Source organism: Budorcas taxicolor, chromosome X (genome assembly GCF_023091745.1).
Source record: "Budorcas taxicolor isolate Tak-1 chromosome X, Takin1.1, whole genome shotgun sequence".
Taxonomy (NCBI): domain Eukaryota; kingdom Metazoa; phylum Chordata; class Mammalia; order Artiodactyla; family Bovidae; genus Budorcas; species Budorcas taxicolor.
This window is the reverse complement of record NC_068935.1, coordinates 140,568,468-140,595,935: the sequence shown is the minus strand read 5'-3', so window position 1 is coordinate 140,595,935 and position 27,468 is coordinate 140,568,468. Positions and strand designations below refer to the sequence as shown.

Genomic DNA, 27,468 nt, shown 5'->3' with positions numbered 1-27,468 from the left:
AGGTCGTCAGAGAGCCCCGAGCTGAGCTCCCTGGGCTACACGCCAGCTTCCCTCTGTCTGTCTGTCTCACACACGGTCGTGTGTGTATCTCAGCGCTGCTCTCCCGATTCGCCCCACCTTCTCCTTCAGCCGCTGTGCCCACCTGTCGCCCCTTCTCTCCATCTGCACCTCTGTTCCTGCCCTGCAAACAGGTTCATCAGGACCGCCTTTCCAGATTCCATATGTAGGCGTTAGTATTACCATATCTGGTTTTCTCTTTCTGACCTCCTTCCCTCTGTACGACAGACTCTAGGTTCCGCTGCATCTCTGCAGCAGGCTCAGCTTTGTTCCTTTCCGTGGCTGAGTAATATTCCACTGTGTGTGTACCACACCTTTATGCACTCCTCTGTGGATGGACACTTAGGTTGCTTCTGGGTCACGGCTCTTGTCAACAGTGCTGCAGTGAACACCGGGGTGGCTGGGTAACGGCTTCCCTGGTCGCTCAGCTGGTAAACAACCCGCCTGCAATGCAGGAGACCCCAGTTCAGTTCCTGGGTTGGGAAGATCCCCTGGAGGAGGGATAGGCTACCCACTCCAGTATTCTTGGGCTTCCCTGGTCGCTCAGCTGGTAAACAACCCGCCTGCAATGCAGGAGACCCCAGTTCAGTTCCTGGGTCGGGAAGATCCCCTGGAGGAGGGATAGGCTACCCACTCCAGTATTCTTGGGCTTCCCTGGTCGCTCAGCTGATAAACAACCCGCCTGCAATGCAGGAGACCCCAGTTCAGTTCCTGGGTCGGGAAGATCCCCTGGAGGAGGGATAGGCTACCCACTCCAGTATTCTTGGGCTTCCCTGGTGGCTCAGCTGGTAAACAACCCGCCTGCAGTGTGGACGACCTGGGTTCAATCCCTGCGGTTGGGAAGATCCCCTGGAGAGGGGAAAAGGCTACCCACTTCTAGTCTTCTTGCCTGGAGAATTCTTGGGACTTCATAGTCCACGGGGTCGCAGAGAGTCGGACACCACTGAGTGACTTTCACTTTCTGACTTACTTCACTCTGTATGACAGACTCTAGGTTCATCCACCCCTCTACAAAGGACTCGATTTCGTTCCTTTTCATGGCTGAGTAATATCCCATTGTGTGTGTGTGTGTGTCTGTGTGTGTGTACCACGTCTTGTTTATCCGTTCATCTGTCGATGGACACTCAGGTTGCCTGCATGTCATTACTGTAAACACTGCTGCGTGAAGGCTGTGGTCCATGTGTTTTTTGTTCGTTTGTTTGTTTTGAGTTATGGTTTTCTCGGGGTATATGCCCAGGAGCGAGATTGCTGTGTCATATCTAGTTCTGTGTTTCGTTTTTCAAGGAGTCTCCATGCTCTTGTCCATAGTGGTTGTTATCAGCTTCCATTGCCACCGACACCGCAAGAGGCGTCCCTTCTCTCCACACCCTCTGCAGGATTTATCATCCGTCACTTCAGTTCAGTTCAGTCGCCCAGGCGTGTCCGACTCTTTGCAACCCCATGGACTGCAGCACATTTTAAGGGGGAAAGAAATACATGGCGTAGTAGTGCTAAGTCGTGTCCAACTCTCTGCGACACCAAACAGCAAAGGCAAAAAGACCCACCCCCAGTACCTCCACAATCGCGTGCGTTCTGGAGGGGTGGGTCTTTTGCTCTTTGCTGTGTGGACCTAAAGGGGAGAAGTCAATAAATTAAAGGGCTTCGCACGTGTCTTAGTGGTAAAGAACCCCCCTGCCAGTGCAGAAGACCCCAGTTCGATCCCTGGGTGGGGAAGATCCCCTGGTGAAGGGCCCGGCAACCCAACTCCCGTCTTCTTGCCTGGAGAATCCCACGGACAGAGGAGCCTGGCGGGCTGCAGTCCACGGGGTCACAGAGAGTTGGACACGACTGAAGTGACTTAGCACATGCACACAAATGAGATTAGAGCAAGTCCTGGGGATTGGGCCTTTTGCTTTTTTTTTTTTTTTTTTTTTTGCTGTTTGGACATAAAGAGGAGCATCAGATTAAAGGGTTTCCGTGATGGCTCAGTGGGAAAGAACATGCCTACCAATGGAGGAGACTCAGGTTCAGTCCCTACGTGTAGAAAATCCCGTGGAGGAAGGAAATGGCAACCCTCTCCAGTGTTCCTACCTGGAAGAATCCCACGGACCGAGGAACCTGGCGGGCTACAGTCCAGTGGGGGGGTCGCAAAGGGCTGGACACGACTTAGCGCCTGGGCAGCTGCAACGCACAGATCCATTAACTAACACTCTTTATTCCATCCTTGTGGAAAGGGCTCAGTGTACATTGCATGTGACGGCAGCTATTTTTTGAATTCCAGGCGCTCTGATGACGCCCAACACCAGACTGCAGCGGTTCGAGGTCCTGAAGAACGGCACTTTCGTCATCCGGGGCGTCCAGGTGCAGGACCGCGGGCAGTACATGTGCACCGCCAAAAACCTGCATGGCGCCGACCGCAGGGTGGTCCTCCTGTCGGTCACGGTGCAGCAGCCCCAGATCCTGGCCTCCCACTACAAGGACGTCACCGTCTACCTGGGCGACACCATCGCCATGGAGTGTCTGGCCAAGGGGACCCCGGCGCCGCAGATCTCCTGGGTCTTCCCCGACGGGCGCGTGTGGCAGACCGTGTCCCCCGTGGAGGGCAGGGTCACGCTGCACGAGAACCGGACGCTGAGCATCAAGGAGGCGTCCTTCCAAGACAGGGGCGTCTACAAGTGCGTGGCGAGCAACGCGGCGGGCGCCGACAGCCTGGCCATCCGCCTGCACGTGGCGGCCCTGCCCCCGGTCATCCACCAGGAGAAGGCCGAGAACATCTCGCTGCCGCCCGGCCTTAGCATCCACATCCACTGCACGGCCCGCGCCGCGCCCCTGCCCAGCGTGCGCTGGGTGCTCCGCGACGGCACCCAGATCCGCCCCTCGCAGTTCGTCCACGGCAACCTCTTCGTCTTCCCCAACGGGACCCTCTATATCCGCAGCCTGGCACCCCAGGACAGCGGGCGCTACGAGTGCGTGGCCGCCAACCTGGTGGGCTCGGCGCGCCGAACCGTGCAGCTCCTGGTGCGGCGTGCGGCCGCCAACGCGCGCATCACCGGCGCCTCCCCGCCGAGGACCGACGTGCGCTACGGCGGCACCCTCCGCCTGGACTGCAGCGCCTCCGGGGACCCCTGGCCGCGCATCGTCTGGAGGCTGCCATCCAAGCGGATGATCGACGCACTTTTCAGGTACGTACGTACGGGGGCGCTCCGGACTCGCCTTCATTCCCCGGGCACCTCCGCGCGCCCCCGGGAACACCTACGCGCGCCTCCCCTTGCAGTTTTCTTCTTGGGACGCCTCCCTCCATCTCCAGTTGGAATTTTGTTGTTCAGTCGGTCAGTCGTGTCCGACTGTTTGCGACCCCATGCACCGCAGCACGCCAGGCCTCCCTGTCCATCACCAACTCCCGGAGTTTACTCAAACTCAAGTCCATTGAGTCGGTTATGCCGTCCAGCCATCTCCTCCTCTGCCGTCCCCTTCTCCTCCCGCCCTCAGTCTTTCCCAGCATCAGGGTCTTTTCCAATGATTGGGATCTGGGGAGACACCTTTTTGTGGGGTCAGACAGAAAAACGAACAACTCCTTGTCTGGAATGAATGGGCTTCGCTGGTAGCTCAGTTGGTGAAAAATCTGCCTGCAATGCAGGAGAGACCCTGATTCGATTCCTGGGTGAGGAAGATCCGCTGGAGAAGGGACAGGCTACCCACTCCAGTATCCTTGAGCTTCCCTGGTGGCTCAGCTGGTAAAGAATCCGTCTGCAATGCAGGGGACCTGGGTTCACTGCCTAGGTCGGGAAGATTCCCCTAAGAAGGGCGTGACAACCCAGTTCAGTATTCTTGCCTGGAGAATCCCACAGACAGAAGAGCCTGGCGAGTTTCAGTCCATGGGGTTCCAGAGTTGGACACAACTGATCGACTCAATAGCAACAACTCAAGAAGAGATAAAAAGCAGTTTCCCTTCTTTTTCTATAATCGAATTTCAACAAAACACATAGACGCTCCAGATGTTATGTTAAAATGTATCAACAGAACGAAAGGAGGGGAAGAAAGACTGAAAGGCACTGTGGCAGCAGAAAGGTCGCGCATTTGAAATCCTTGGAGTTCATTTTGGCTACAAGGAAATGCACCTTGCCTTGTTGCCCTGTCTTCGAGCCCCACATGTACGAATCTGGAGAGATGGGTCTGAACCCAAGGGGGATTTTGTGCCCCCGGGGAACTCTGGGCAATTTGGAGAGCCATTTTTGGTTGATGTGACTTCAGCAGCGGGGAAGCGGGGCTCCCGGCACAGGGTGGGTGGAGACCAGGGGCGTTCCTCCACACCGCATGGTGCCCAGGACGCCCCACATCAGAGAGCCGGCCAGTCCGGGTGTCAGGTGGGCTGAGGCTGAGAAACCCTCAGCTGGCACGAGAGACTGTCTAATTATCCATCCGTACATCTCTCTGTCCAACCATCCATCCATCCATCCATCTATATATCTACACATCCATCCATTTATCCATACATCCATCCATCTATCCATACATACATACAATCATACATACATACATACAATCATACATACATACATATATATGCCTGTCTACCCATCCATCCGTCCAACCATCCATCCATCCATCTATCCATACGTCCATACATCCATCCATCTATCCATCCATACATGCATACATATATACATCCATCCATCCATCCATCCATCTATCCATACATCCATCCATCCATCCATACATACATACATATGCCTGTCTACCCACCCATCCATCCAACCATCCATCCATCCATCTATCCATACGTCCATACATCCATCCATCTATCCATCCATACATGCATACATATATACATCCATCCATCCATCCATCCATCTATCCATACATCCATCCATCCATACATACATACATACATATGCCTGTCTACCCACCTATCCATCCAACCATCCATCCATCCATCTATCCATACGTCCATACATCCATCCATCTCTCTATCCAACCATACATGCATTTATGTATCCGTCCAACCATCCATCCATCCATCTATCCATACATCTATACATCCATCCATCTATCCATCCATACATACATACATCTGTCCATCTATCCATACATACATACATACAAACATACATACATCCATCCATCCGTCCATCCATCCATATGTCTGTCTACCCATCCATCCATCCATCCATCTATCCATACGTCCATACATCCATCCATCTCTCCATCCATACATGTATCTAACTATCTGTCCAACCATCTATCCATCCATCTATACATCCATCTATCTATCCATCCATCCATCCATCTATCCATACATACATACATACATCTATCCATCCATCCATATGTCTGTCTACCCATCCATCCAGCCATCCATCCATACATCTATACATCCATCCATCTATCCATCCATACATGCATACATATATACATCCATAGATACATACATCTGTCCATCCATCCATCCATCCATATGTGTGTCTACCCATCCATCCATCCATACATCCAACCACCCAACCACCCATCCATCCATCTTTCCACACAGTCATCCATCCATCCATCCATACATGCATACATCTGTCCATCTATCCATACATACATACATACATACATCTATCCATCCATCCGTCCATCCATCCATATGTCTGTCTACCCATCCATCCATCCATCCATCTATCCATACGTCCATACATCCATCCATCTCTCTATCCATCCATACATGTATCTAACTATCTGTCCATCCATCTATCCATCCATACATACATCTGTCCATCCACCCATCATCCATCCATCATCCATCCATCTATCTCTAGCTGTGGTTCTCTACCAGGGATGACGTGGCCCTGAAGGGACATCTGACAATATCCAGAGACATTTCTGGTTGTCACAATTTGCCAGGGGGTGCTCCTGGACCTGGTGAGTAGAGACCAGGGATGCTCCTCCACACCCCACAGTGCAGAAGATGCCCCACATCAGAGAGTGGGGAGAAAACCAGGCTGAGAAACCCTGACCTAGCTTAAGTGGCTGTCTAATTATCTATCTATTCATCCATCCATCCATGCATACATCTATCTATCTGTCCATCAATGCATACATACATACATCTATGCATCCATCCATCCATGCAGCTATCTTTCCATACAGACATGCATACATCTATCCACCCATCTATCCATCCATCCATCCATCCATCCATCATCCATCCATCCATCCATCCATCTATCCATCCATCCATCCATCCATCCATCCATCCATGCATACATCTATCTGTCCATCAGTGCATACATACGTACATCTTTGCATCCATCCATTCATGCATCTATCTATCCATACTTACATGCATGCATCCATCCCTCCATCCATCCATCCATCCATCCATCATCCATCCATCCATCCATCCATCGTCCATCCATCCATCCATCCATCCATGCATACATCTATCTGTCCATCAATGCATACATGCATACATCTATCCCTCCATCCATCCATCCATCTATCCCTCCATCTATCCATCCATCCATCATCCATCCATCCATCATCCATCCCTCCATCTATCCATCCATCCATGCATACATCAATCTGTCCATCAATGCACACATGCATACATCTATCCATCCATCCATCTATCCCTCCATCCATCCATCCATCCATCATCCATCCCTCCATCCATCCATCCATGTCTATTTACCCATGCATCCCTCTATCCATCTATTCATCCATCATCCATGCATCCATCCATCCATCCATCCCTCCATCCATCCATCTATCCCTCCATCCATACATGCATACATCTATCCCTCCATCCATCCATCCATCCATCCATCATCCATCCATCCATCCATGCATACATCTATCCCTCCCTCCCTCCATCCATCCATCCATGCATACATCTATCTGTCCATCAATGCATACATGCATATATCTATCCCTCCATCCATCCATGTCTATTTAGCCATCCATCCATCTATCCGTCTATTCATCCATCCATCCATCTATCCATCTATTCATCCATCCATCTATCTATCCATCCATCCATCCATCTATCCGTCCATCCATCCATCCCCCCATCCATCCATCCACGTCTATTTACCCATGCATCCATCTATCCATCCATCCCTCCATCTATCCCTCCCTCCATCCATCCATCCATCATCCATCCATCCATCCATGCATCCATCTATATATCTACACATCTATCCATCTATCCATACATACATACAATCATACATACATACATACAATCATACATACATACATATATATGCCTGTCTACCCATCCATCCGTCCAACCATCCATCCATCCATCTATCCATACGTCCATACATCCATCCATCTATCCATCCATACATGCATACATATATACATCCATCCATACATACATACATCTGTCCATCTATCTGTCCATCCATCCATCCATCCATCCATCCATGCATACATCTATCTGTCCATCAGTGCATACATACGTACATCTATGCATCCATCCATCCATGCAGCTATCTATCCATACAGACATGCATACATCTATCCACCCATCTATCCATCCATCCATCTATCCATCCCTCCATCTATCCACCCATCTATCCATCCATCCATTATCCATCCATCCATCCATCCATCATCCATCCATCCATCTATCCATCATCCATCCATCCATCCATCATCCATCCATCCATCCATCCATGCATACATCTATCTGTCCATCAATGCACACATGCATACATCTATCCATCCATCCATCTATCTCTCCATCCATCCATCCATCTATCCCTCCATCCATCCATCCATCATCCATCCCTCCATCCATCCATCCATGTCTATTTACCCATGCATCCATCTATCCATCTATTCATCCATCATCCATGCATCCATCTATCCCTCCATCCATCCATCCATCATCCATCCCTCCATCCATCCATCCATGTCTATTTACCCATGCATCCATCTATCCATCTATTCATCCATCATCCATGCATCCATCCATCCATCCATCCCTCCATCCATCCATCTATCCCTCCATCCATACATGCATACATCTATCCCTCCATCCATCCCTCCATCTATCCATCCATCCCTCCATCATCCATCCATCCATCCATCGTCCATCCATCCATCCATCCATCCATGCATACATCTATCTGTCCATCAATGCATACATGCATACATCTATCCCTCCATCCCTCCATCCATCCCTCCACCCATCCATCCATCCATCCATGCTGCTGTTTAATTAGTGCAGATCAGGCGAGCTGCCCCAAACCCCGCCGTGCGCAGGACGCCCCCCGTGGACAGGCACCCAGCCCCTGATATCAGTAGTGCCGAAGCTGCAAAGTCCTGGGCTAGCTCCTCCCAAAGCCACCGTCTCTTTGTTCAGTGTTTCAAGCTGCAGAGGAGAGAGACAGTGGTTGGCAGCAGGGAGGCAAAGCCACGCCCATGACACCGTGTTGAAACCCCCCCTTCCCCGGCTCTTCAGCCTGCAGAGCCGGGCAGCTCGGTGTGGGTTCCTCCCCGGGGACAGGACCAAAAAAAAGCAGCATCCAGGGTTCTGTGCAGCCGTCCAGTCTCCTTCCAGTGCAGGAAAATGTTGCCGTCGCATTCTCCCAGCCTGTATATTTTAACTTCAGGCAGCTGGGTGGTACCTCGCGAACTTTTGCACAGTCGATCTGGAATACCACGTACCCAGTTTTCCGCAGAACATCTTCCAGCTGGGCCGGTGTCCTGCCACGCAGAGGCCTGTTTTCCATTGACATTGGCAAGGCTGAGGCAAGTGTGGAACGGACGCTGAGATGAAGGATGGTCATTCCAACGTCGATGGGGGCCGTTCTGCAGCTTCTCGCTGTAAATCATAAACGGCGGTCTCTGTAGCTTCATTATTCCCAGCTTCTGGCTAATTACATTCTCAGAAGAAAAAAAAAAAAGTGTCATTAAACAGCCCATGGGAGTTTTATAAAGGAGCAGGCTCTCTGCCCTGCCTACACGCTGGGATTGTTTAAAAAAAAAAAAAAAAAAAACAGATATTGGACTTTGGCATCTTGAAGCCAAGTCTCCTGTGCGGTGGAGCCAGGCGCCTTTTTCAAGCTTGCCCTGTTGATTCTGATTGTGACCAAGGCTAGGATTTGCTGCCATAGGCGTTTCTAAATGTTTTTCAGCCATGTGCTACTGTATACATTTCTGGAGTCTGACTCCAAGACACATTAAAACATCTCTGTCTTCACTGCTCTCCAGTGACCGACGAATTCACGTAGACTTGACTCTCTTTCTCATGGCCAGAAAAAACAGTTGTTTCGGTCCTTGTCAATAGGTGCTTCTAGCTCAGTTGGTAAAGAATCTCTCTGCAGTGCAGGAAGAGCTGGGTTTGATCCCTGGGTCGGGAAGATCCCCTGGAGAAGGGGCATGGCAACCCACTCCAGTATACTTGCCATGGGAAATCCCATGGAGAGAAGAGCCTGGCGGGCTGCAGTCCCTGGTGTCTCTAAGGAGTCAGCCATGACTTAACAACAGCACCAATGAGGTTGTCAGGTTGAATTCCATCATAGGCATTTTTTTTTAAATTAACCATTCCATACATGCTATGAGAATGAGGCAGTGTACAGGAAGTATTTAAGGGTGAATATTCAAGTTCCCCCTACAGAAGCCAGAATGGTCATTTATAAGTAATTCGGATGCTGGACACTTTTAAAGTAGCAACTTCCCAAATGTCTTAACCCGTTATTTGTAGCATTAGCTTTGCACTGCTGGCGGAGATGCCAATATATGTTTATAAAAATGTCCTGTACCTAGGGTAACTATTTCCATCTTTCTTTCCATGTTGCCCCTTTATGCTGAAAAAAATTTTTTTCTTACATAATAACTCAGCAGCGTGTGAATGTAGGTCTACTGCGTGGAGAAATGTGGGGAGTGAGAGCTGGTGAGGGTCTGTAAGCTTTATGGAGAAGGAAATGGCAACCCACTCCAGTATTCTTGCCCGGAAAATCCCATGGACAGAGGAGCCTGGCGGGCTACAGTCTTTGGGGGTTGCAAATAGTCAGACATGACTGAACCGCTTAGCACACTGACATTGACACATTGTAGAGAAGAAACCACAGGCCAACAGCATCAAGTTCTGAAGCATCCTACCTTAGCGTCGAAACTCTTCAGATCACCACACCTCCGTGACCCATGGTGTCACCGCTTTGCTTCCCTGTTTGCCTCACAGTTCAGTCCAGCAGCATAAGAATTGTCAACGGTAGAAATCGTCCGTAAAGTGCTTTCTTTAGGAAAAATTTCACCTCTTCCTAAGGTTAATGCATATTCATTCTGTCTGTGATTGTAGCATTTGATCTGATTTTATCATTCCCCTAAGCACCACACTGGCCAGCATGCAAATATTTGACCCACACACACACACTAACAGGGTTGATGTCGTAGGCTGCATTTCACATCTCTGAATCCGTGGCTGGGCCAGCCAGAGGGCAGGCTCCACCGGGAAGTTCTTATTCATGGTAAATAAATTGCTTCTGTGTTTGGGTCGTGTCCCCTCTCGGCTGCAAAAACCATCTGACGTTTTGAGTGGCAGCCTTGTGTACTGATGGAGTTTCCCTGGTGACTCAGCAGTAGAGAATCCGCCTTCCAGTGCAGGAGATGCGAGTTGGATCCCTGGGTGGGGAAGATCCCCTGGAGAAAGGGCATGGCAACCCGCTCCAGTATTCTTGCCTGGAGAACCCCACAGAGTAGGCGACTCAGAGGTAAAGAATCCGCCTGCGATGCAGGAGAGGCGGGTTCGATTCCTGGGTGGGGAAGATCCCCTGGAGAAGGGGCATGGCAGCCCCCTGCAGTCTTCTTGCCTGGAGAATCCCGTGGACAGGAGAGCCTGGCAGGTGACAGTCCACAGGGTTGCAAACAGTTGGACATGACTCAGTGACTATCAACAACCAGCCTGAGCATCGGTAATTCTCAGAACCCCAAGTTTCTGTCAGGCTTTGATGCTCTCAAGCCAGGCGAGAGGAAGCATTTGGGAGACTGACTTTCTTCCTCCTTTTCTTCTTCCCTCCCGTCAGCTTCGACACCAGGATCAAGGCGTTCACCAACGGGACGCTGGTGGTGACATCGGTCACCGACAAAGACGCGGGGGATTACCTGTGCGTCGCCCGGAACAAGGTGGGCGACGACTTCGTGGCGCTCAAGGTGAACGTGCTCATGAAAGCCGCCAAGATCCAGCGCAAGGAAGCCAACGACCACCAGGTCCTGTACGGGGGCGACCTCAAGGTGGACTGCCTGGCCACGGGGCTCCCCAACCCCGAGATCTCCTGGAGCCTCCCGGACGGGAGCCTGGTCAACTCCTTCGTGCAGGCGGACGACAGCGGCGGGCGGGCCAAGCGTTACGTGGTATTCCACAACGGGACGCTCTACTTCAACGAGGTGGGCCCGCGGGAGGAAGGCGACTACACGTGCTTCGCCGAAAACCAGGTCGGCAAGGACGAGATGCACGTGCGCGTCAAGGTGGTCAGCGAGCCGGCCGCCATCCGCAACAAGACGTACGCGGTCATCCACGTGCCCTACGGGGACGTGGTCTCCGTGGCCTGCGAGGCTCGAGGGGAGCCCGCGCCCAGGGTCACCTGGCTGTCTCCCACCCACCGGCTCATCCCCGCCTCGTCCGACAAATACCAGGTCTACGAGGACGGCACGCTCCTCATCCAAAAGGCCCAGCGCTCCGACAGCGGCAACTACACGTGCGTGGTCAGGAACAGTGCCGGGGAGGACCGGAAGACCGTCTGGATCCATGTCCACGTGCAGCCACCCACCATCAACGGCTACCCCGAGGCCATCACCACGGTGCGGGAGGTGGCCCCCGGCGGGAGCCGCAAGCTCATCGACTGCAGGGCGGAAGGCGTGCCCGCGCCGCGCGTGCTCTGGGCCTTCCCCGAGGGCGTCGTCCTCCCCGCCCCCTACTACGGAAACCGCATCACCATCCATCGCAATGGAACCCTGGACATCAAGAGCGTGCGGATGAGCGACTCGGTGCAGCTGGCGTGCATCGGGCGCAACGAGGGCGGGGAGGCCCGCCTGGTGGTCCAGCTCACCGTCCTGGAGCCGCTGGAGAAGCCCGTCTTCCACGACCCGGTCAGCGAGAAGATCACAGCCATGGCCGGCCACACCATCAGCCTCAACTGCTCGGCCACGGGCACCCCGACGCCCGCGCTGCTGTGGGCCCTGCCCAACGGGACGGAGCTGCGCAGCGGCCAGCGGCTACACAGGTTCTTCCACAAGGGGGACGGCCGGCTGCACGTCAGCGGCCTCTCGTCCGAGGACGCCGGCGCCTACCGCTGCGTGGCCAGCAACTCGGCGGGCCACACGGAGAGGCTGGTGTCCCTGAAGGTGGGGCTGAAGCCCGAGACGAGCAAGCGCTACCACAACCTGGTCAGCATCGTCAATGGGGAGACCCTGCGGCTGCCCTGCGTACCCCCGGGCGCCCGGGGGACGCGCCCCTCCTGGACGCTGCCCAGCGGCGTGGTGCTGGAGGGCCCGCAGGTGCGGGGACGCTTCGCCCTCTGGGAGAACGGCACCCTCACCGTGCAGGATGCCTCCGTCTTCGACCGGGGCACCTACGTGTGCCACGCAGACGGTGAACACGGCCCTTCCGTCGTCAGCGTGCCGGTGATCGTCATCGCCTATCCTCCGCGGATCACCAGCGAACCCACGCCGGTCATCTACGCCCGCCCCGGCAGCGTCGTCAAGATGAACTGCATGGCCATGGGTATCCCCAAAGCCGAGATAAGCTGGGAGCTGCCGGACAAGTCTCATCTCACCGCGGGGACGCAGCCGCGTCTCTATGGCAACAGATTCTTGCACCCGCAGGGGTCCCTAACCGTCCAGCAGGCCACCCAGAGAGACGCTGGATTCTACAAATGCACTGCGAAAAACCTCCTGGGCAGCGACTCTAAGACCACCTACGTCCACATCTACTGAAACGCCACGCTGGGCGGCGAGGCCTCCACCTAGGTCGCCTGAAAGCGAAAGTGTTCATGTTCAGTCCTGCGGGACTCTCTGCAACCCACACCCCTTGGACTGTAGCCTGCCAGGCCCCTCTGTGCATGGGATTCTCCAGGCGAAAATATTGGAGTGGGTTGCGATCGCTTAGGAAGTTAAAATGAAGCCTGCTTTGGGTGGGGGGGGGGGGGGGGTGTCACAGCTGGGGCCAGAAGGTCAGAGCTCGAAAAGGGTTTGTCTCGGGCTACAGTGGAGTGACAGGAAGACTGAAAGCTAAAGAAGAAGAGGGTGACAGAGGATGAGATGGTTGGATGGCATCACAGACTCAATGGACATGAGTTTGAGCAAACTCCGGGGAGATGGTGAAGGACAGGGGAGGCCTGGCGTGCTGCAGTCCATGGGGTTGCAGAGAGTTGGACACAACTGAGCGACCCAACAACAAACCACAGTGGCGGCCCCTCTCCGGGTCGGTGGGTTTCAGGCTCTCGTTGACCTTGACCCACGCTTGATGATGAGGGGAAACAACCGCAAACGCTGCAAGGAGGTGTCTGCCGCTGTCGGGAGAACTTTGTGACATGTTTACAGAATGCCAGGTGCTCTGGTCTTGTTTTTCGCGGGACTTGGGTGCGGATCTCAACTTCTGAGTTGCAGGTACCACCCTGCCCCTTGAACGAGCGTCTGTAGGATCCCTAAGGAGCACTCACTGCAAATAAATCATAGAGATTCACCGTGCCTTGCTACCCACCTGCAAAATGCCTTCCCTAGTTAACCTGCTGCAGTTTCAACACAATAGAACCTTCTAGAATGAGTATCCATCTTTCCGTGATTTCAACATTCCGCTTTGCCCAACAAGGGCTGAGAACCACAATGATTGAATTTTTCCCCCCCGCACGTACAAGTGTCATACAATACATCTCGTTTTATAAGAATGCTTTCTTCCTGGAACTCACTTTTTATATAGTGTTTTATATATATATATATATTTTTCTTTCTAATCAGACGATGAGAGTAGAAAGCAAAACATGTACTTTCTGTCTCATTTAAAAATAATAAATTATTGGTCTTTACAAGACTTGGATACATTAGAGCAGGCATGGAAATTCAAAGCAAGTTTCCTCCTCAACTTCCTTCAAATTCTTGAACCACGAAGACATTGCTGTTCCCAGGGAATCCTGTGGTGGGGGGAGGGGAGTGACATATTGAATTTCCTTGCTTGTAATAAAGTTTATCCCATGAAAGTTGCAGGGAGATGAGAGGAGACAGAGCAGAAAGCAAAGTTGTGCCCCCGGAGAATAAACCCACTGCCTTCTGGACAGGCCCGGAAATCGCTTTCTTCCTGTCCATTTGTGTCCACTGAAAGTTCATCTGTTATTTCCATGACTGCTTTCCTGTATTTTTAAGATCCATATAATGTACATTGGATAATAAAATAATATTTCCCAAAGAGCCAAGCAGTCATGATATTAATATTTTTCAAGGGCAAAAGCACATGAGTTGCATTTGAGTTTTAAATCAGATTGGTTGATTTCACTTCCCTGGTGATCCAGTGGTTAAGACTTTGAAGATCCCACATGCCTCGGGGCCAAAAAACCCAAACCTAACATGGAAGTAGAATTGTAAGAAATTCAATAAACACTTTAAAAATGGTGGGCCACGTCAAAACAAAACAAAAAAAATCTTAATAAATCAGATCGGTTAAAAATTGCTTTTATCCACCGCACTGGAATTACTCCATTCTCTGAAACTCTTTTTATTACAAAGAAACTTGAGTCCAAGGGGGTGGTTCTGGCGACCCGTTTGACAGGAAGAAAGGGTGGAAACAGTTCCGATCTGAACCAAGATAATTTGAGGCTGAAATAATGGTGTCACAGCAATCCTTCAGCTAATTTTCTTTAGGAAAGAGACATCCTGGGTGCGTGTCCCATGCACATTTTTGGCTTTCTGCGCCGAGAAGCTAAGGGCAAAAAGCAAGATAAGTGTTTGGGAAGAAGGTGAGTTTTCACCATGCCACCAGTCTGGAAAGAAATAGCAGTCATTGAAGCAAAAGAGAGCTTGGCTTCCCACCATTCTGGGAAGCGTGGATGCTGTCTCAGGCATGAATCCATTTATGGGCTTAAGGATAAGTCCACAGCCCTTAGGATGTGCCAGGTACCAGGATGGGGTAGCGGGGGGTACCCAGATACGTTGGAAACATGTCCTGCTTGAAGCGTTCATGCTCCGGAGACAAAAGGCTTTGATCTCGGACAGGGTTTGTCAACATTCGCAGCACGGACTTTGGGGGCTGGGTCATCTTCTGGAGTGGTGGCTGGGTCATTTTCTGGAGTGGGGGCTGTGGTGGGCATCATGGGGTGTTTAGCAGCATCTGTAGGCTATACTCATGGAGCGCCACTAGCATCTTGCACTCCAGGTGTGTGGCAGTGAAGTAATGGCTCTAAATATTTTCAATGCCCCCCCATCACCCTTAGTTGAGAGCCACCATGAGAGATCTTAAGTAGATTCAATTTGCTACATAATACATAGGTAGCTAGCTAGATGATTCATACATGATGGATGGGTGGATGGATGGGTGGATGGTTGGTTGATAGATATATGCGAATATCAGTTCACTTGAGATACAGTTTGATAGATAATACATAGCTAGCTAGATGATACATACATGGATGGATGGGTGGATAGATCGTTGATAGATATATGCAAATATCAGTTCAGTCGCTCAGTGATATCCGCCTCTTGGCAACCCCATGGACTGCAGCACACCAGGCCTCCCTGTCCATTGCCAACTCCTGGAGCTTGCTCAAACCCATGTCCATCAAGTCACTATATAGTATAAGTATATGGCAGATGACAGAAAATAGCTCCATGATGAAAGGTTGTTGCTGAACCACGAAAGACGCCGGGTTTCTTGGCCTCTGGAGGAGAAGAATTCAATCCGGGGCCAGAGATGAGGCTTGATCGCTCACAGCTTTTGTGTAATAGTTTCATTAAAGTATGAAGGAGATAGGGAAAGACATAGACATCAAGGGGGCAGAAAGAGTACCTTCTCTAGTGTTAGCAATCCAGTTTTAGACTTCTTAATTGGCTATTACAGTGAATCTAAGGTCCGTCTAGTCAAGGCTATGGTTTTTCCGGTGGTCATGTATGGATGTGAGAGTTGGACTGTGAAGAAGGCTGAGCGCTGAAGAATTGATGCTTTTGAACTGTGGTGTTGGAGAAGACTCTTGGGAGTCCCTTGGACTGCAAGGAGATCCAACCAGTCCATCCTAAAGGAAATCAGCCCTGGGATTTCTTTGGAAGGACTGATGCTAAAGCTGAAACTCCAGTACTTTGGCCACCTCATGCGAAGAGTTGACTCAGTGGAAAAGACTCTGATGCTGGGAGGGATTGGGGGCAGGAGGAGAAGGGGATGACAGAGGATGAGATGGCTGGATGGCATCACTGACTCAATGGGCATGAGTCTGAGTGGACTCCGTGAGTTGGTGATGGCCAGGAAGGCCTGGCGGGCTGCAATTCATGGGGTCGCAAAGAGTCGGACACGACTGAGCGGCTGACCTGAACTGAACTGTGAGTCAAAAGAATGTCTAGTGTTAGCAATCCAGTTTTACCCTTTTTAATTAGCTATTACAGTGAATCAGAAGAATGTCTGGACGTTGGAAAGCCCTTACTAGACCCACTCCCATAATTTACATTTTAAGATAACAGGATTAGCCAGAAGGTTTTTTTTCCAGAAACTCTCCTCAAGCAGGACACATTATTGTGATATAATGCTAAGGAATGTAGAAGAAAAAGAAAGTCTGTCCTTTCCTCCTCCTTGAGAATTCCAGAGCCCTCTCTCCTTGCGGACCCGCAGACTTCTTATCAACCTGCCTAGGAGTTGACCCCCTGAGTGGCATGATAGATGAAATAGATAAACAGGTGTGTGGCTAGACAAATGGATAGATGGTTGATAGGTACATGTATAGACAGGTATGTACAGATAGATGCGATTGATAGGTACGCAGTATGTAGATGCCTAGATGGATGATGCATAGACACATAGATGACATATAAGACAGAGAGGTGTGTGGATGGATGGATGGACAGGTGGACAAATCATTGCTACATACATAAAGGCGTGCCTGCGTGCTAAGTCACTTCACTCGTGTCCGACTCTTTGAGACCCCGTGGACTCCAGTTCTCTGTCCATGGGGAGTCTCCAGGCAACAATACTGCAGTGGGTTGCCATGCCCTCCTCCAGGGGATCTTCCCCCACCCAGGGATCGAACTCACAGTTGGTGTGGCTCCTGCCTTGCAGACGGGTTCTTCACCAGCTGAGCCACCGGGGAAGCTCGGATACATACGTATATAGCGGGTAACAGCTAGCTAGCTAGATGATGATAAAAGGGATGACAGAAAATACGTAGACAGGATAGGTAAGAGCTGAATGATACAGGAGATAAATAGGTATGTGGATAGAGGAATGTACAGAAACTGAAGTGAACTTGCTCAGTCGTGTCCAACTCTTTGCGCCTCCATGGACTGTAGACTGCCAGGCTTCTCTGTCCATGGAATTTTCCAGGCAAGAATACTGGAGTGGGTTGCCATTTCCTTCTCCAGAATGCATAGAAAGGGGATACATAAATATATAGTGGACGATACATATGATTCATAGACAATGTCTGATACACAGATATAGAGCGATGTGTGGATGGACGCATGGATGGATTATGGAAGTAGCTATGTAGACAGATGATTGATACATAGTAGATATATAGTAGATAGATAGATACCAGCTAGCTAACTAGCGACATGACAATCAAAATAGATACATGGGTTTCTATGATCAAGGATGGATGAATTCCTTGTTTTAAGCCACCCAGTTTGATGTAATTCGTTATAGCATTCCTGAAAAACTCAGCTCTTAAAACTCTTCTAGTAAAGACAGTTACAGTGAGACGTACTTTAATACTTCAAAACTGGATCAGCAGATAAAGAATTCAGCTGCAATGCAGGAGATAGAGGGATGTGAGTTCGATCCCTGGGTCGGGATCGATCCCCTGGAGAAGGGCATGGCACCCCACTGCAGTATTCTCCCCCAGAGAATCGCACGGACGGAGGAGCCTGGTGGGGGCTACAGTCCATCGGGTCGCAAAGAGTCAGACATGACTGAGTCGACTCACACACGTGCACACACATGCAAGTACGCATTGCTATTTCCAGAATTCTTGCTGTTATTCCCCTCCGGTTTAAAACGGCTATGGTTTGCAAAGCACTTTCAGGCACTGTATACCACTGAGACTTCCACAGTGTCCTTGGAAAGGCTGACGCTCCACGATCCCCAAGCAGGGGGCCCCGGGTTCGATCCGTGGTCGGGGAACTAGGTTCTGCATGCTGCCACTAAGTGTGAGTACTGCAAGTCAAGATCCCGTGTGCCACAGCTAAGACCCCCGTGCAGCCAGATGCACAAACATTTTTAAAAGAATACAACGAATAGACTGTATTTTGATTTTTACGGTCATAAAAAGATAGGGAGCAGAGATGCACTGTTAGTGAGAAACCTCATTCAACTTTCCATTATTTAAAAAATAAACACACACACGCGGCTTTTGGAAGGAAACAATAAACGAGGCTGTTTTCTCCATTTGGAGAAGGAAATGGCAACCCACTCCAGTGTTCTTGCCTGGAGCATCCCATGGACAGAGGAGCCTGGAGGGCTACGGTCCATGGGGTCGCAAAGAGTCAGACATGCCTGAGCGACTGACACATTTTTTCCATTAAGATCTGGCAACGTGATTTCAAAAATAATGGTAAAACAAATCAAGAGACTTCCTGTGTACCGTAAAGGTTCCTGCAGTCTCTCTCTCTCTCTTTTTTTTTATTGCTTTATGGTATATAAGCATCTGTGAAATATGTGACGATAATTCAGTGATACTTTTTCTGAGTCTGGATGAAGGCTGGGAGTTTATGGACTTCCTCAAGATCTTTCTCTCAATGATTATAAAAATAGATTCTGTGTAAAAGCATTTTTTTTTTCTGTTTTTCTTCCTGGACAATGGCAGTAGCCAGAGGTCTATTTTAAATTACTAGCTAAAAGAGGAGCTTAAAAGCACAATTTTCAGGGGACAGGATTACTATCCACCACTGTTTCATTTTCTTTTTGTTGATTCTGGAAAGTGAGACTCTTTCTCAAAGCCGGGATTTAAAACTAATAATTAAAAAATAATAATAATAACCACCGAGATTTTTCCTACAGAAAATACCACACTGAGTCCATTTCAAAATGGGGGGACAAGTGATCTTTCTTGATGTCTTTCCAGCAGAAACCAGGAAAGTGCTCACAAGGCCACCCACCATGAGGCCAGGTTGCTGGAGAGACTAAAAGAATTTAGCCAGAAATGAGAAATCCCACAGACAGAGGAGCCTGGTGAGCTACAGTCCACGGGGTCGCAAAGACTCGGAAAGGACTTAGCAACTAACCAACAGTAACAGCGAAACACAGATCTGATCGGGGGTGAGGGGCGTTCTGGGAGGAGAAGACCAAGTTTCTAATGTTTTCACACAGCAAGCCCGTACTCTCCTGAGTGTTTTTAAATCCTTATTCTGTAGTAAACGTTGTATCAGTTCAGTTCAGTCGCTCAGTTGTTCGTGTCCAACTCTTTGCGACCCCATGAATTGCAGCACGCCAGGCCTCCCTGTCCATCGCCAACTCCCGGAGTTCACTCAGACTCACGTATAAATAACTATAAACAACAAATATAGGAAGAAATGGAAAGCATAAAACACAAAAATTCCCAGTCATACTGTGTTCTGTTAGTCGCTCAGTCGTGTCGGACTCTTTGCAACCCCATGGGCTGTAGCCCGCCAGGCTCCTCTGTCCGTGGGATTCTCCAGGCAAGGATACTGGAGTGGGTTGCCATGCCCTCCTCCAGGGGACCTTCCCAACCCAGGGATCGAACCCGGGTCTCCTGCATTGCAGACAGATTCTTTACCGTGTGAGCTACCAGGGACCAAGGAAAAAAAATACTCTGAACAGCCTCAGATTTTGGTAAGTGTATGCAAAGATTAGACACACACACACACACACACACACACACACACACACACACACACACACTGGAAAAGACCCTGATGCTGGGAAAGACTGAAGGCAGAAGAAGAGGGTGACAGAGGATGAGATGGTTGGATGGCATCACCGACTCAGTGGACATGAGTTTGCGTGAACTCCGGGAGTTGGTGATGGACAGGGAGGCTGGGCGGGCTGCAGTCCATGGGGTCGCAGAGAGTCGGACATGCCTGAAGCGATTCAGCATGCAGGCGTAGTGATTGGCGCATCTATTTCCCACATTAACAATATGAATGCTTTTCCCCATGTCGTCAGTCAGACTAAGACCCCATTCAATGCACATGCCGTTAAGAGTTGAATCCTCTCTTGGTGGCGGTTCATGGTATGTTCCATGTTTGGCCATCTCTGCAGAGGCTCTCCCATAAATCTCTGAGTCCCGAGATAGATCACTGCACCCCTGAAGGGTGTGAACATTTGTAAGGTTCTTGCCAAGCATTCTGGAAGTGCCTTACAAAACCCTACAAGGCTTTCCAATTTCTGTTGCCACTGTACTGGCATAGAAAGATACTATGTTTCTGCACATTCTGCCAAAGAACTGCTCCCATTTTCAGTCCAGTTCAGTCGCTCAGTTGTGTCCGACTCTTTGCGACCCCATGAATCGCAGCACGCCAGGCCTCCCTGTCCATCACCAACTCCCGGAGTTCACTCAGACTCATGTCCATCGAGTCGGTGATGCCATCCAGCCATCTCATCCTCTGTCATCCCCTTCTCCTCCTGCCCCCAATCCCTCCCAGCATCAGAGTCTTTTCCAATGAGTCAACTCTTCGCATGAGGTGGCCAAAGTACTGGAGCTTCAGCTTTAGCATCATTCCTTCCAAAGAAATCCCAGGGCTGATTTCCTTTAGGATGGACTGGTTGGATCTCCTTGCAGTCCAAGGGACTCTCAAGAGTCTTCTCCCATTTTCAGAACCCCTAATTTCATGCTCAAAGATACCCGTGTATTTCTCTCTTTTGTGCTTCTTCATTAACAAGTCAAAATACATAACTTGTCCATTTCACGATGGAATTATTTATGAGCTTTTGGGCTGTTTACACTTTGCTGTCTGAGCAATGACAGTGATTTACATAACAAGGCATCCACATGTCCTAAATACTGCACATACTCAGCAAGGCATTAATACTTGTTCTAAGCATCACAAATACTTGTGTTTTTTCAGTCCTCATGTTTTCCAGTTTTGTTTATAGAACAGCAGTTTTTGAAACGACAGCATTTTTAAATTGTTTGTAGGTTGAGAAATAAGAAAATATCTCTCATTTTCTTCCTCTTGCTTTCATTTTTTTTTCATTTAAAAAAAAATTCTTTTGCCACATTTAGAAAGTGCTTCATTCTGAGATGAAATATTCTCCTCCGAGCTTCTAAGATATTTTTCACTTTCAAATATCAAAACTGAGAACATTTGTAACTCACATAGCTCTAAGGCATGAGATGAAAAATCTAATTTTTTTGACCAATTAAACCATTTTTTCTAACATCAGGTATTGATGTGTTATTTCCGCAGCAATCAGAAATTTTTCCCACATTAAATACACCTGCAGGCGTCTGTTCTCTGGCTTATCGTGGAGTGTTTTATACCATATTTTAATGCAGTGCAAATCTCATATGTTAATATGGCAAGTCTCTCAATATTGTCCATACTGCCATCCACATGCTTGCCCAATTTTGCTTGGAGATAAATTTCAAGGACCAAGATCTCACAACAAAAAGTCATCAGCATTTCAACTGGAATTTTGGAGCTCAGAATTCTGCTTCTGCTTCTCATTCTGGCTGACGCTCTAAAACAAAGAAACAAGGACTTTTCTACTCAAGAAAGTTTGCCTCTGGCCCCACAAAGCAAACGTTAAGAAGAATCTTTCTAGAAATACAAATGGCCAATAAGCACAGGAAAAGATGCTCAACTTTGCTAATTATTAGAGAAATGCAAATCAAAACTACAACGAGAGGGGAAAAAAAAAAAAAAAAAACTACACTGAAGTATCACCTCACACCAGTCAGAATGGCCATCATTTTTTTTTAAAGGCTACATATAACAAATGCTGAAGAGAGTGTGGAGGGAAGGGACCCCTCTTATACTGCTGGTGGGAATGTTAATTGGTGCAGCCACTTCGGAAAACAGTATGAAAAGTGAAAGTGAAATCGCTCAGTCATGTCCCACTCTCTGCGACCCCATGGACTGTAGCCCACCAGGCTCCTCTGTCCGTGGAATTCTCCAGGCAAGAATACTGGAGTGGGTTGCCATTTCCTTCTCCAGGGGATCTTCCCAACCCAGGGACTGAACCCAGGTCTCCTAAACTGTAGGCAGACGCTTTACTGTCTGAGCCACCAGGAAAGCCCAGTATGAAGGTTCTGCAAAAAAAAAAGAAAAAGTAAAAAGAGAATTAACCTATGATTCAGCAATCCTATTCCTGGGCATATATCCAGATACAAGTCTTAATGCAAAAAGATCCATGTACCCTAATATTCATAGCAGCACTATTCGAAATAGCCAAGACGTGGAACCAAACCCAGTCACCAGCAACGGAAGAATGGATAATGAAGCCGTGGTGTATATATATATGCCATGGAGTATTACTCAGCCATGAAAAAGAATAAGAGAATGTTATCTGCTGCAACACGGATGGACCTAGAGATGGTCATACCGAGCAAAATAATTCAGACAGAAAAATACAAATACCATATGATATCACTTATATGTGGAACTAAAATATGACACAAATAAAGTTATCTGTGAAGCCAAAACAGACTCACAGAACAGACGTGTGGTTGCCGAGGGGGTGGGAGCTGGAGCGTGGAGGGGGTTGAGAGTTTGGAATTAGATGGGATCAGAGTCTCTAAGGGAGCTGTCTCTAAAGACCTGAGTTTCCAAGATTTCCCCGAGGACGTGAAACCTCAGCCGTGACCGAGTCACCCACCCAGGACTCTCCACGGCCCCCGTGAAGATATAAACAACTGCTTCCTAACTGGAATTCCCCACAGCGAATGCAGAGAGACTACGTTTTCTTTAAACAGCCAGCATGCCACAATAAACAGAAGCCGCTTCAGGAAGAACAGCCAAGCCTCAGAATTGAGTAATAAAGATTCACTCGTATGAGAGAAGGCCGAGATGAAAGCACAGGATATATGATTTATAGTGGAATCTACACTAGTGCCTCTGAACCCACCAATCTCATCGGAAACATTCTCTGGGTCGAAGCTTCCCAGGTTCTGTTTTTTTTCCTCCAATTCGGGGCCTTTTGGTTTCCAGATTATATGATTGTTTCTGTGTAGCAGAGAACTCCAATGGAAAAGAACTCTTAACGAGTTCCACATGGGTTTGAAAAAAAAACAAAATAATAAAAGCAAACCTTGGAATAATTCATAGCCTCTCACTTCCCACCCAAACCCTGCATATGTGCGTGTGCTTAGGAACTTGGAAACTTTTGTTTTCCTCTGACTCTAAATGGCTTGGGTTTTGCTCTTGTCCAGCGTTGTTTATGTCAGCTTCATGCCACCGACCGAAGTGCCGTTTTTATTGTGTTTGCTGTTAAAATAGCTGAGGAGACGGCATGCCAGCACGTTTATGAACTGCGTTACAAATTCTTAGCTGTAGAGTTCCACCAGTGGTCCGCTTTGCATGGAGTTCTTAGACATGAGAATTTCGTGCCCTTACATATACATCAAATCCCTTCATTTGCATCTTTTCATGCTTCGTGAAGATTTACTATTGGCAATCAATTCAGAATGTGGTGGCAAGAATGAGTGAGACATATACCAGTGACCCCGGGGACGCAATAGACCACCAACTGAGTGTTCATTAAGAGGAGTAGTTGAGTTTTCTTTTTCTTAAGACTTTTTATTTTATTCTGGAGTATAGCGAGTTAATAATAGTTGTTAATAGTTGTTTGATAGTTTCAAGTGGACAGCAAAGGGACTCAGGCATACGTATACACAGGTCCTTTCTCCCCCAAACTTTGCTGAGAGAATTTTTAATCTTTATTTTATTGAAGTACGGGTGATCTACACTTGTGTGCATTTCTGCCCTGCAGCAAAGTGACTCACTTCAACACAGATAAACATTCTCTTTCATATTCTTATCCGTGACGGTTTATCAGAATGTCGGACAGAGTTCCTTGTGCTATACAGGCCGCGGCTGCTGCTAAGTCGCTTCAGTCGTGTCCGACTCTTTGTGACCCCACAGATGGCAGCCCACCAGGCTCCCCCGTCCCTGGGATTCTCCAGGCAAGAACACTGGAGTGGGTTGCCATTTCCTTCTCCAGTGCATGAAAGTGAAAAGTGAAAGGGAAGTCACTCAGTCGGGTCCGACTCTTCCCGACCCCACAGATGGCAGCCCACCAGGCTCCCCCGTCCCTGGGATTGTCCAGGCAAGAACACTGGAGTGGGTTGCCATTTCCTTCTCCGGTGCTAAACAGGAGAACCTTGCTATTTATCCATGCTGCGTATGTTCAGTTCAATTGCTCAGCTGTGTCTGACTCTGTGCAACCCCATAGACTGCAGCACACCAGGCTTCCCTGTCCATCTCCAACTCCTGGAGTTTGCTCAAACTCACGTCCATCGAGTCAGTGATGCCATGCAATCATCTCATCCTCCGTCATCCCCTTCTCCTCCTGCCTTAAATCTTTCCCAGCATCAGGGTCTTTTCCAGTGAGTCAGTTCTTTGCATCAGGTGGCCAAAGGATTGGGGTTTCAGCTTCAGCAAGTTTGCATGTGCTAGTCCCAGACTAAAAGTGGGAATCAAATTGGGTGAGAAAGGATTCGTAGAAGAAGGGTCAGTCCCAGAGGGTTGCGATTTGGTCAGGCAGAGATGGGGCTTCCCAGGGGGCTCCGTGGTAAAGAATCCGCCGACACAAGAGATGCAAGAGACAAAGGTTCAGTCCCCTGAGGGGTAGGAAGATTCCCCTGCAGGGGGAAAAGGCAACCCACTCCAGTGTGCTTGCCTGGAGAATCCCATGGACAGAGGACCTTGGCGGTCTATAGTCTATGGGGTTGCATAGAGTTGGAGACAGCTGAGCGACTAAACACAGGAAGTATAGATGGCGGGCAAACATTCCTGCCAGAACATAATCCTGAGGAAGAGACAGGATGTGGATCCTGGGTCTTTGAGAAACAGTGAACAGTGCAATTTAGCTTAGAGCTGAGTCTCACGGAGTGTGGGGTGGAAGAGGACTCTGACAGAGCCCGTGTGCTGAGTTTTGGCGAAATGCCCCAATAGGAAGAAGTGCATAGTCAGCATGGAATAGCTGCGGGCTATTCTGTTTGCTTTAGACTTCATGTCATCAATTATTTGCCAACTACGGGCCTTCAAGGAAATTAATTGGGTGGGGAGGGACTTCCCTGATGGTCCAGTGGTTAAGACTTTCCTTTCCAAAGCAGGGGGTGTGAGTTCATTCCCTGGTCAGGGGGCTAAGATCCCACATGCCTTGTGACCAAAAAAATTAAAAAAAAAAAAAAAAAAAAACAGGAAACAGAAACAGTATTGTAACAAATTCAATAAAGGCCATTGTAACAAAATTTAATAAATAATTTAAAACCGTCTACATAAAAAAAAATCTTTAAAAAAAAAGAAAGAAAATTGATGTGAACATGATAAATTGGATTGATTCCCATTGGGAAGAGTTAATGGGGTTCACACGTGTGATCCCTGGGTGGGGAAGATCCCCTGGGGAAGGGCATGGCAACCCATTCCAGGATTCTTGCAAGGAGAATCCCATGGACAGAGGAGCCTGGTGGGCTACAGTCTATGGAGTCGCAAAGAGACACCACTGGATGGACTTAGCCTGTACGCACAGGCACGCCCTTTAGTAAGAACGGGGAACTTGAAAGATGAAGTTGTTATTTTTTTCCCAGATGTTGAACTGATACCATCAGGCCGATTTCATCAGAAACGAACTAGATTCTGCTCACTGTCACCAGATTCAGAAATAATTACATTAAAAAAATGTATCTTTTCTGTTATTTCAAAGTTTAACTTTTTTGGCTATTAGATACTTATCGATATGATCTGAAAGATCTCCTGGAGAAAGTACCCACTCCAGGATTCTTGGGCTTCCCAGCTGGCTCACTGGTAAAGAATCCGCCTGCAATGTGGGAGACCTGGGTTCGATCCCCTGGGTTGGGAAGATCCCCTGGAGAAGGGAAAGGCTACCCACTCCAGTATTCTGGCCTGGAGAATTCGGTGGACTATAGTCCATGGGGTCGCAAAGAGTCGGACATGACTGAGCGACTTTCACTTGAACTAAAGACACCAAAAGAATAATGGATACACAACGAGGCCCTGTTACAGAGCATGGGAACTATATTTAATACCCTATGATAAAACATCATTGAGAAGAATACATATATATGAACTGAATCACTTTGTCATACAGTAGAAATGAATAGTGTTACATTTCTACTGTAGAGTAAGCCTGGCGTGCTGCAGTCCATGGGGTCACACAGAGTCGGACATGACTGAGCGCCTGAACTGAACTGGAATCAACTATGCTGCTGCTGCTAAGTTGCTTCAGTCGTGTCCTACCCTGTGCGACCCCATAGACGGCAGCCCACCAGGCTCCCCCGTCCCTGGGATTCTCCAGGCACGAACACTGGAGTGGGTTGCCATTTCCTTCTCCAATGCTGGAAAGTGAAAAGTGAAAGTGAAGTCGCTCAGTCGTGTCCAACTCTTAGTGACCTCATAGATGGCAGCCCACCAGGCTCCCCCGTCCCTGGGATTCTCCAGGCACAAACACTGGAGTGACTTGCCATTTCCTTCTCCAATGCTGGAAAGTGAAAAGTGAAAGTGAAGTCGCTCAGTGGTGTCCGAGTCTTCCTGACCCCATGGACTGCAGCCTACCAGGAATCAACTACACTTCACCTTAAAACCATGCCACTGACATTCATAGACAGAAAGTCAAGCAGTGGTCGCCAGGGGCTGAGGGTAGAGAGGAATGGGGATGGATTGTTTAGTGGGTACCAAGTTTCAGCCCAAGAAGATGAAAAGGCTCTTGAGATGGATGGTGGGGATGATTTTGCAATACGAACACACTAAATGTTACTGAACTGTGTGATTTTAAAAAAAATGCTTAAAATGGTAAATTGTATGCTGCATTTTACCACAATAAAAATGTTTTCAAGGCCTTCTCTGGTGGTCCAGCGGTTAAGACTCTGCACTTCAAATGTAGGGGGTCGGGCTGAGGGTCTGAGCCCTGCTTGGGGAACAGGATCCTATATGCTTTGCAGTGCAGCAAAAAAAAAAAAAAAAAAAACGAAGTTTCAATTATAAAATGGATACATCTATGCATGCTCTGTCGAGTGTCTGACTCTGCAACCCCCGTGGACTGTAGCCCTCCAGGCTCCTCCGACCATAGGATTCTCCAGGCTCCACCGACCGTAGGATTCTCCAGGCAAGAATACT

General features: G+C 48.9%; 1 protein-coding gene across 1 annotated transcript in view; it reads left to right on the top strand.

The window, feature by feature from the left end:
* Nucleotides 1-13,061, top strand: part of MXRA5 (matrix remodeling associated 5) — a 29,604-nt gene extending 16,543 nt beyond the window's left edge. Inside the window, exons 6-7 of the mRNA XM_052663183.1 lie at nucleotides 2,318-3,218; nucleotides 11,052-13,061. Coding sequence (XP_052519143.1) covers nucleotides 2,318-3,218; nucleotides 11,052-12,960 — 2,810 coding nt within the window. The 3' untranslated portion in view covers nucleotides 12,961-13,061. The remainder of the gene's footprint in view (nucleotides 1-2,317; nucleotides 3,219-11,051) is intronic.
* The last annotated feature ends 14,407 nt before the right edge of the window (nucleotides 13,062-27,468 follow it).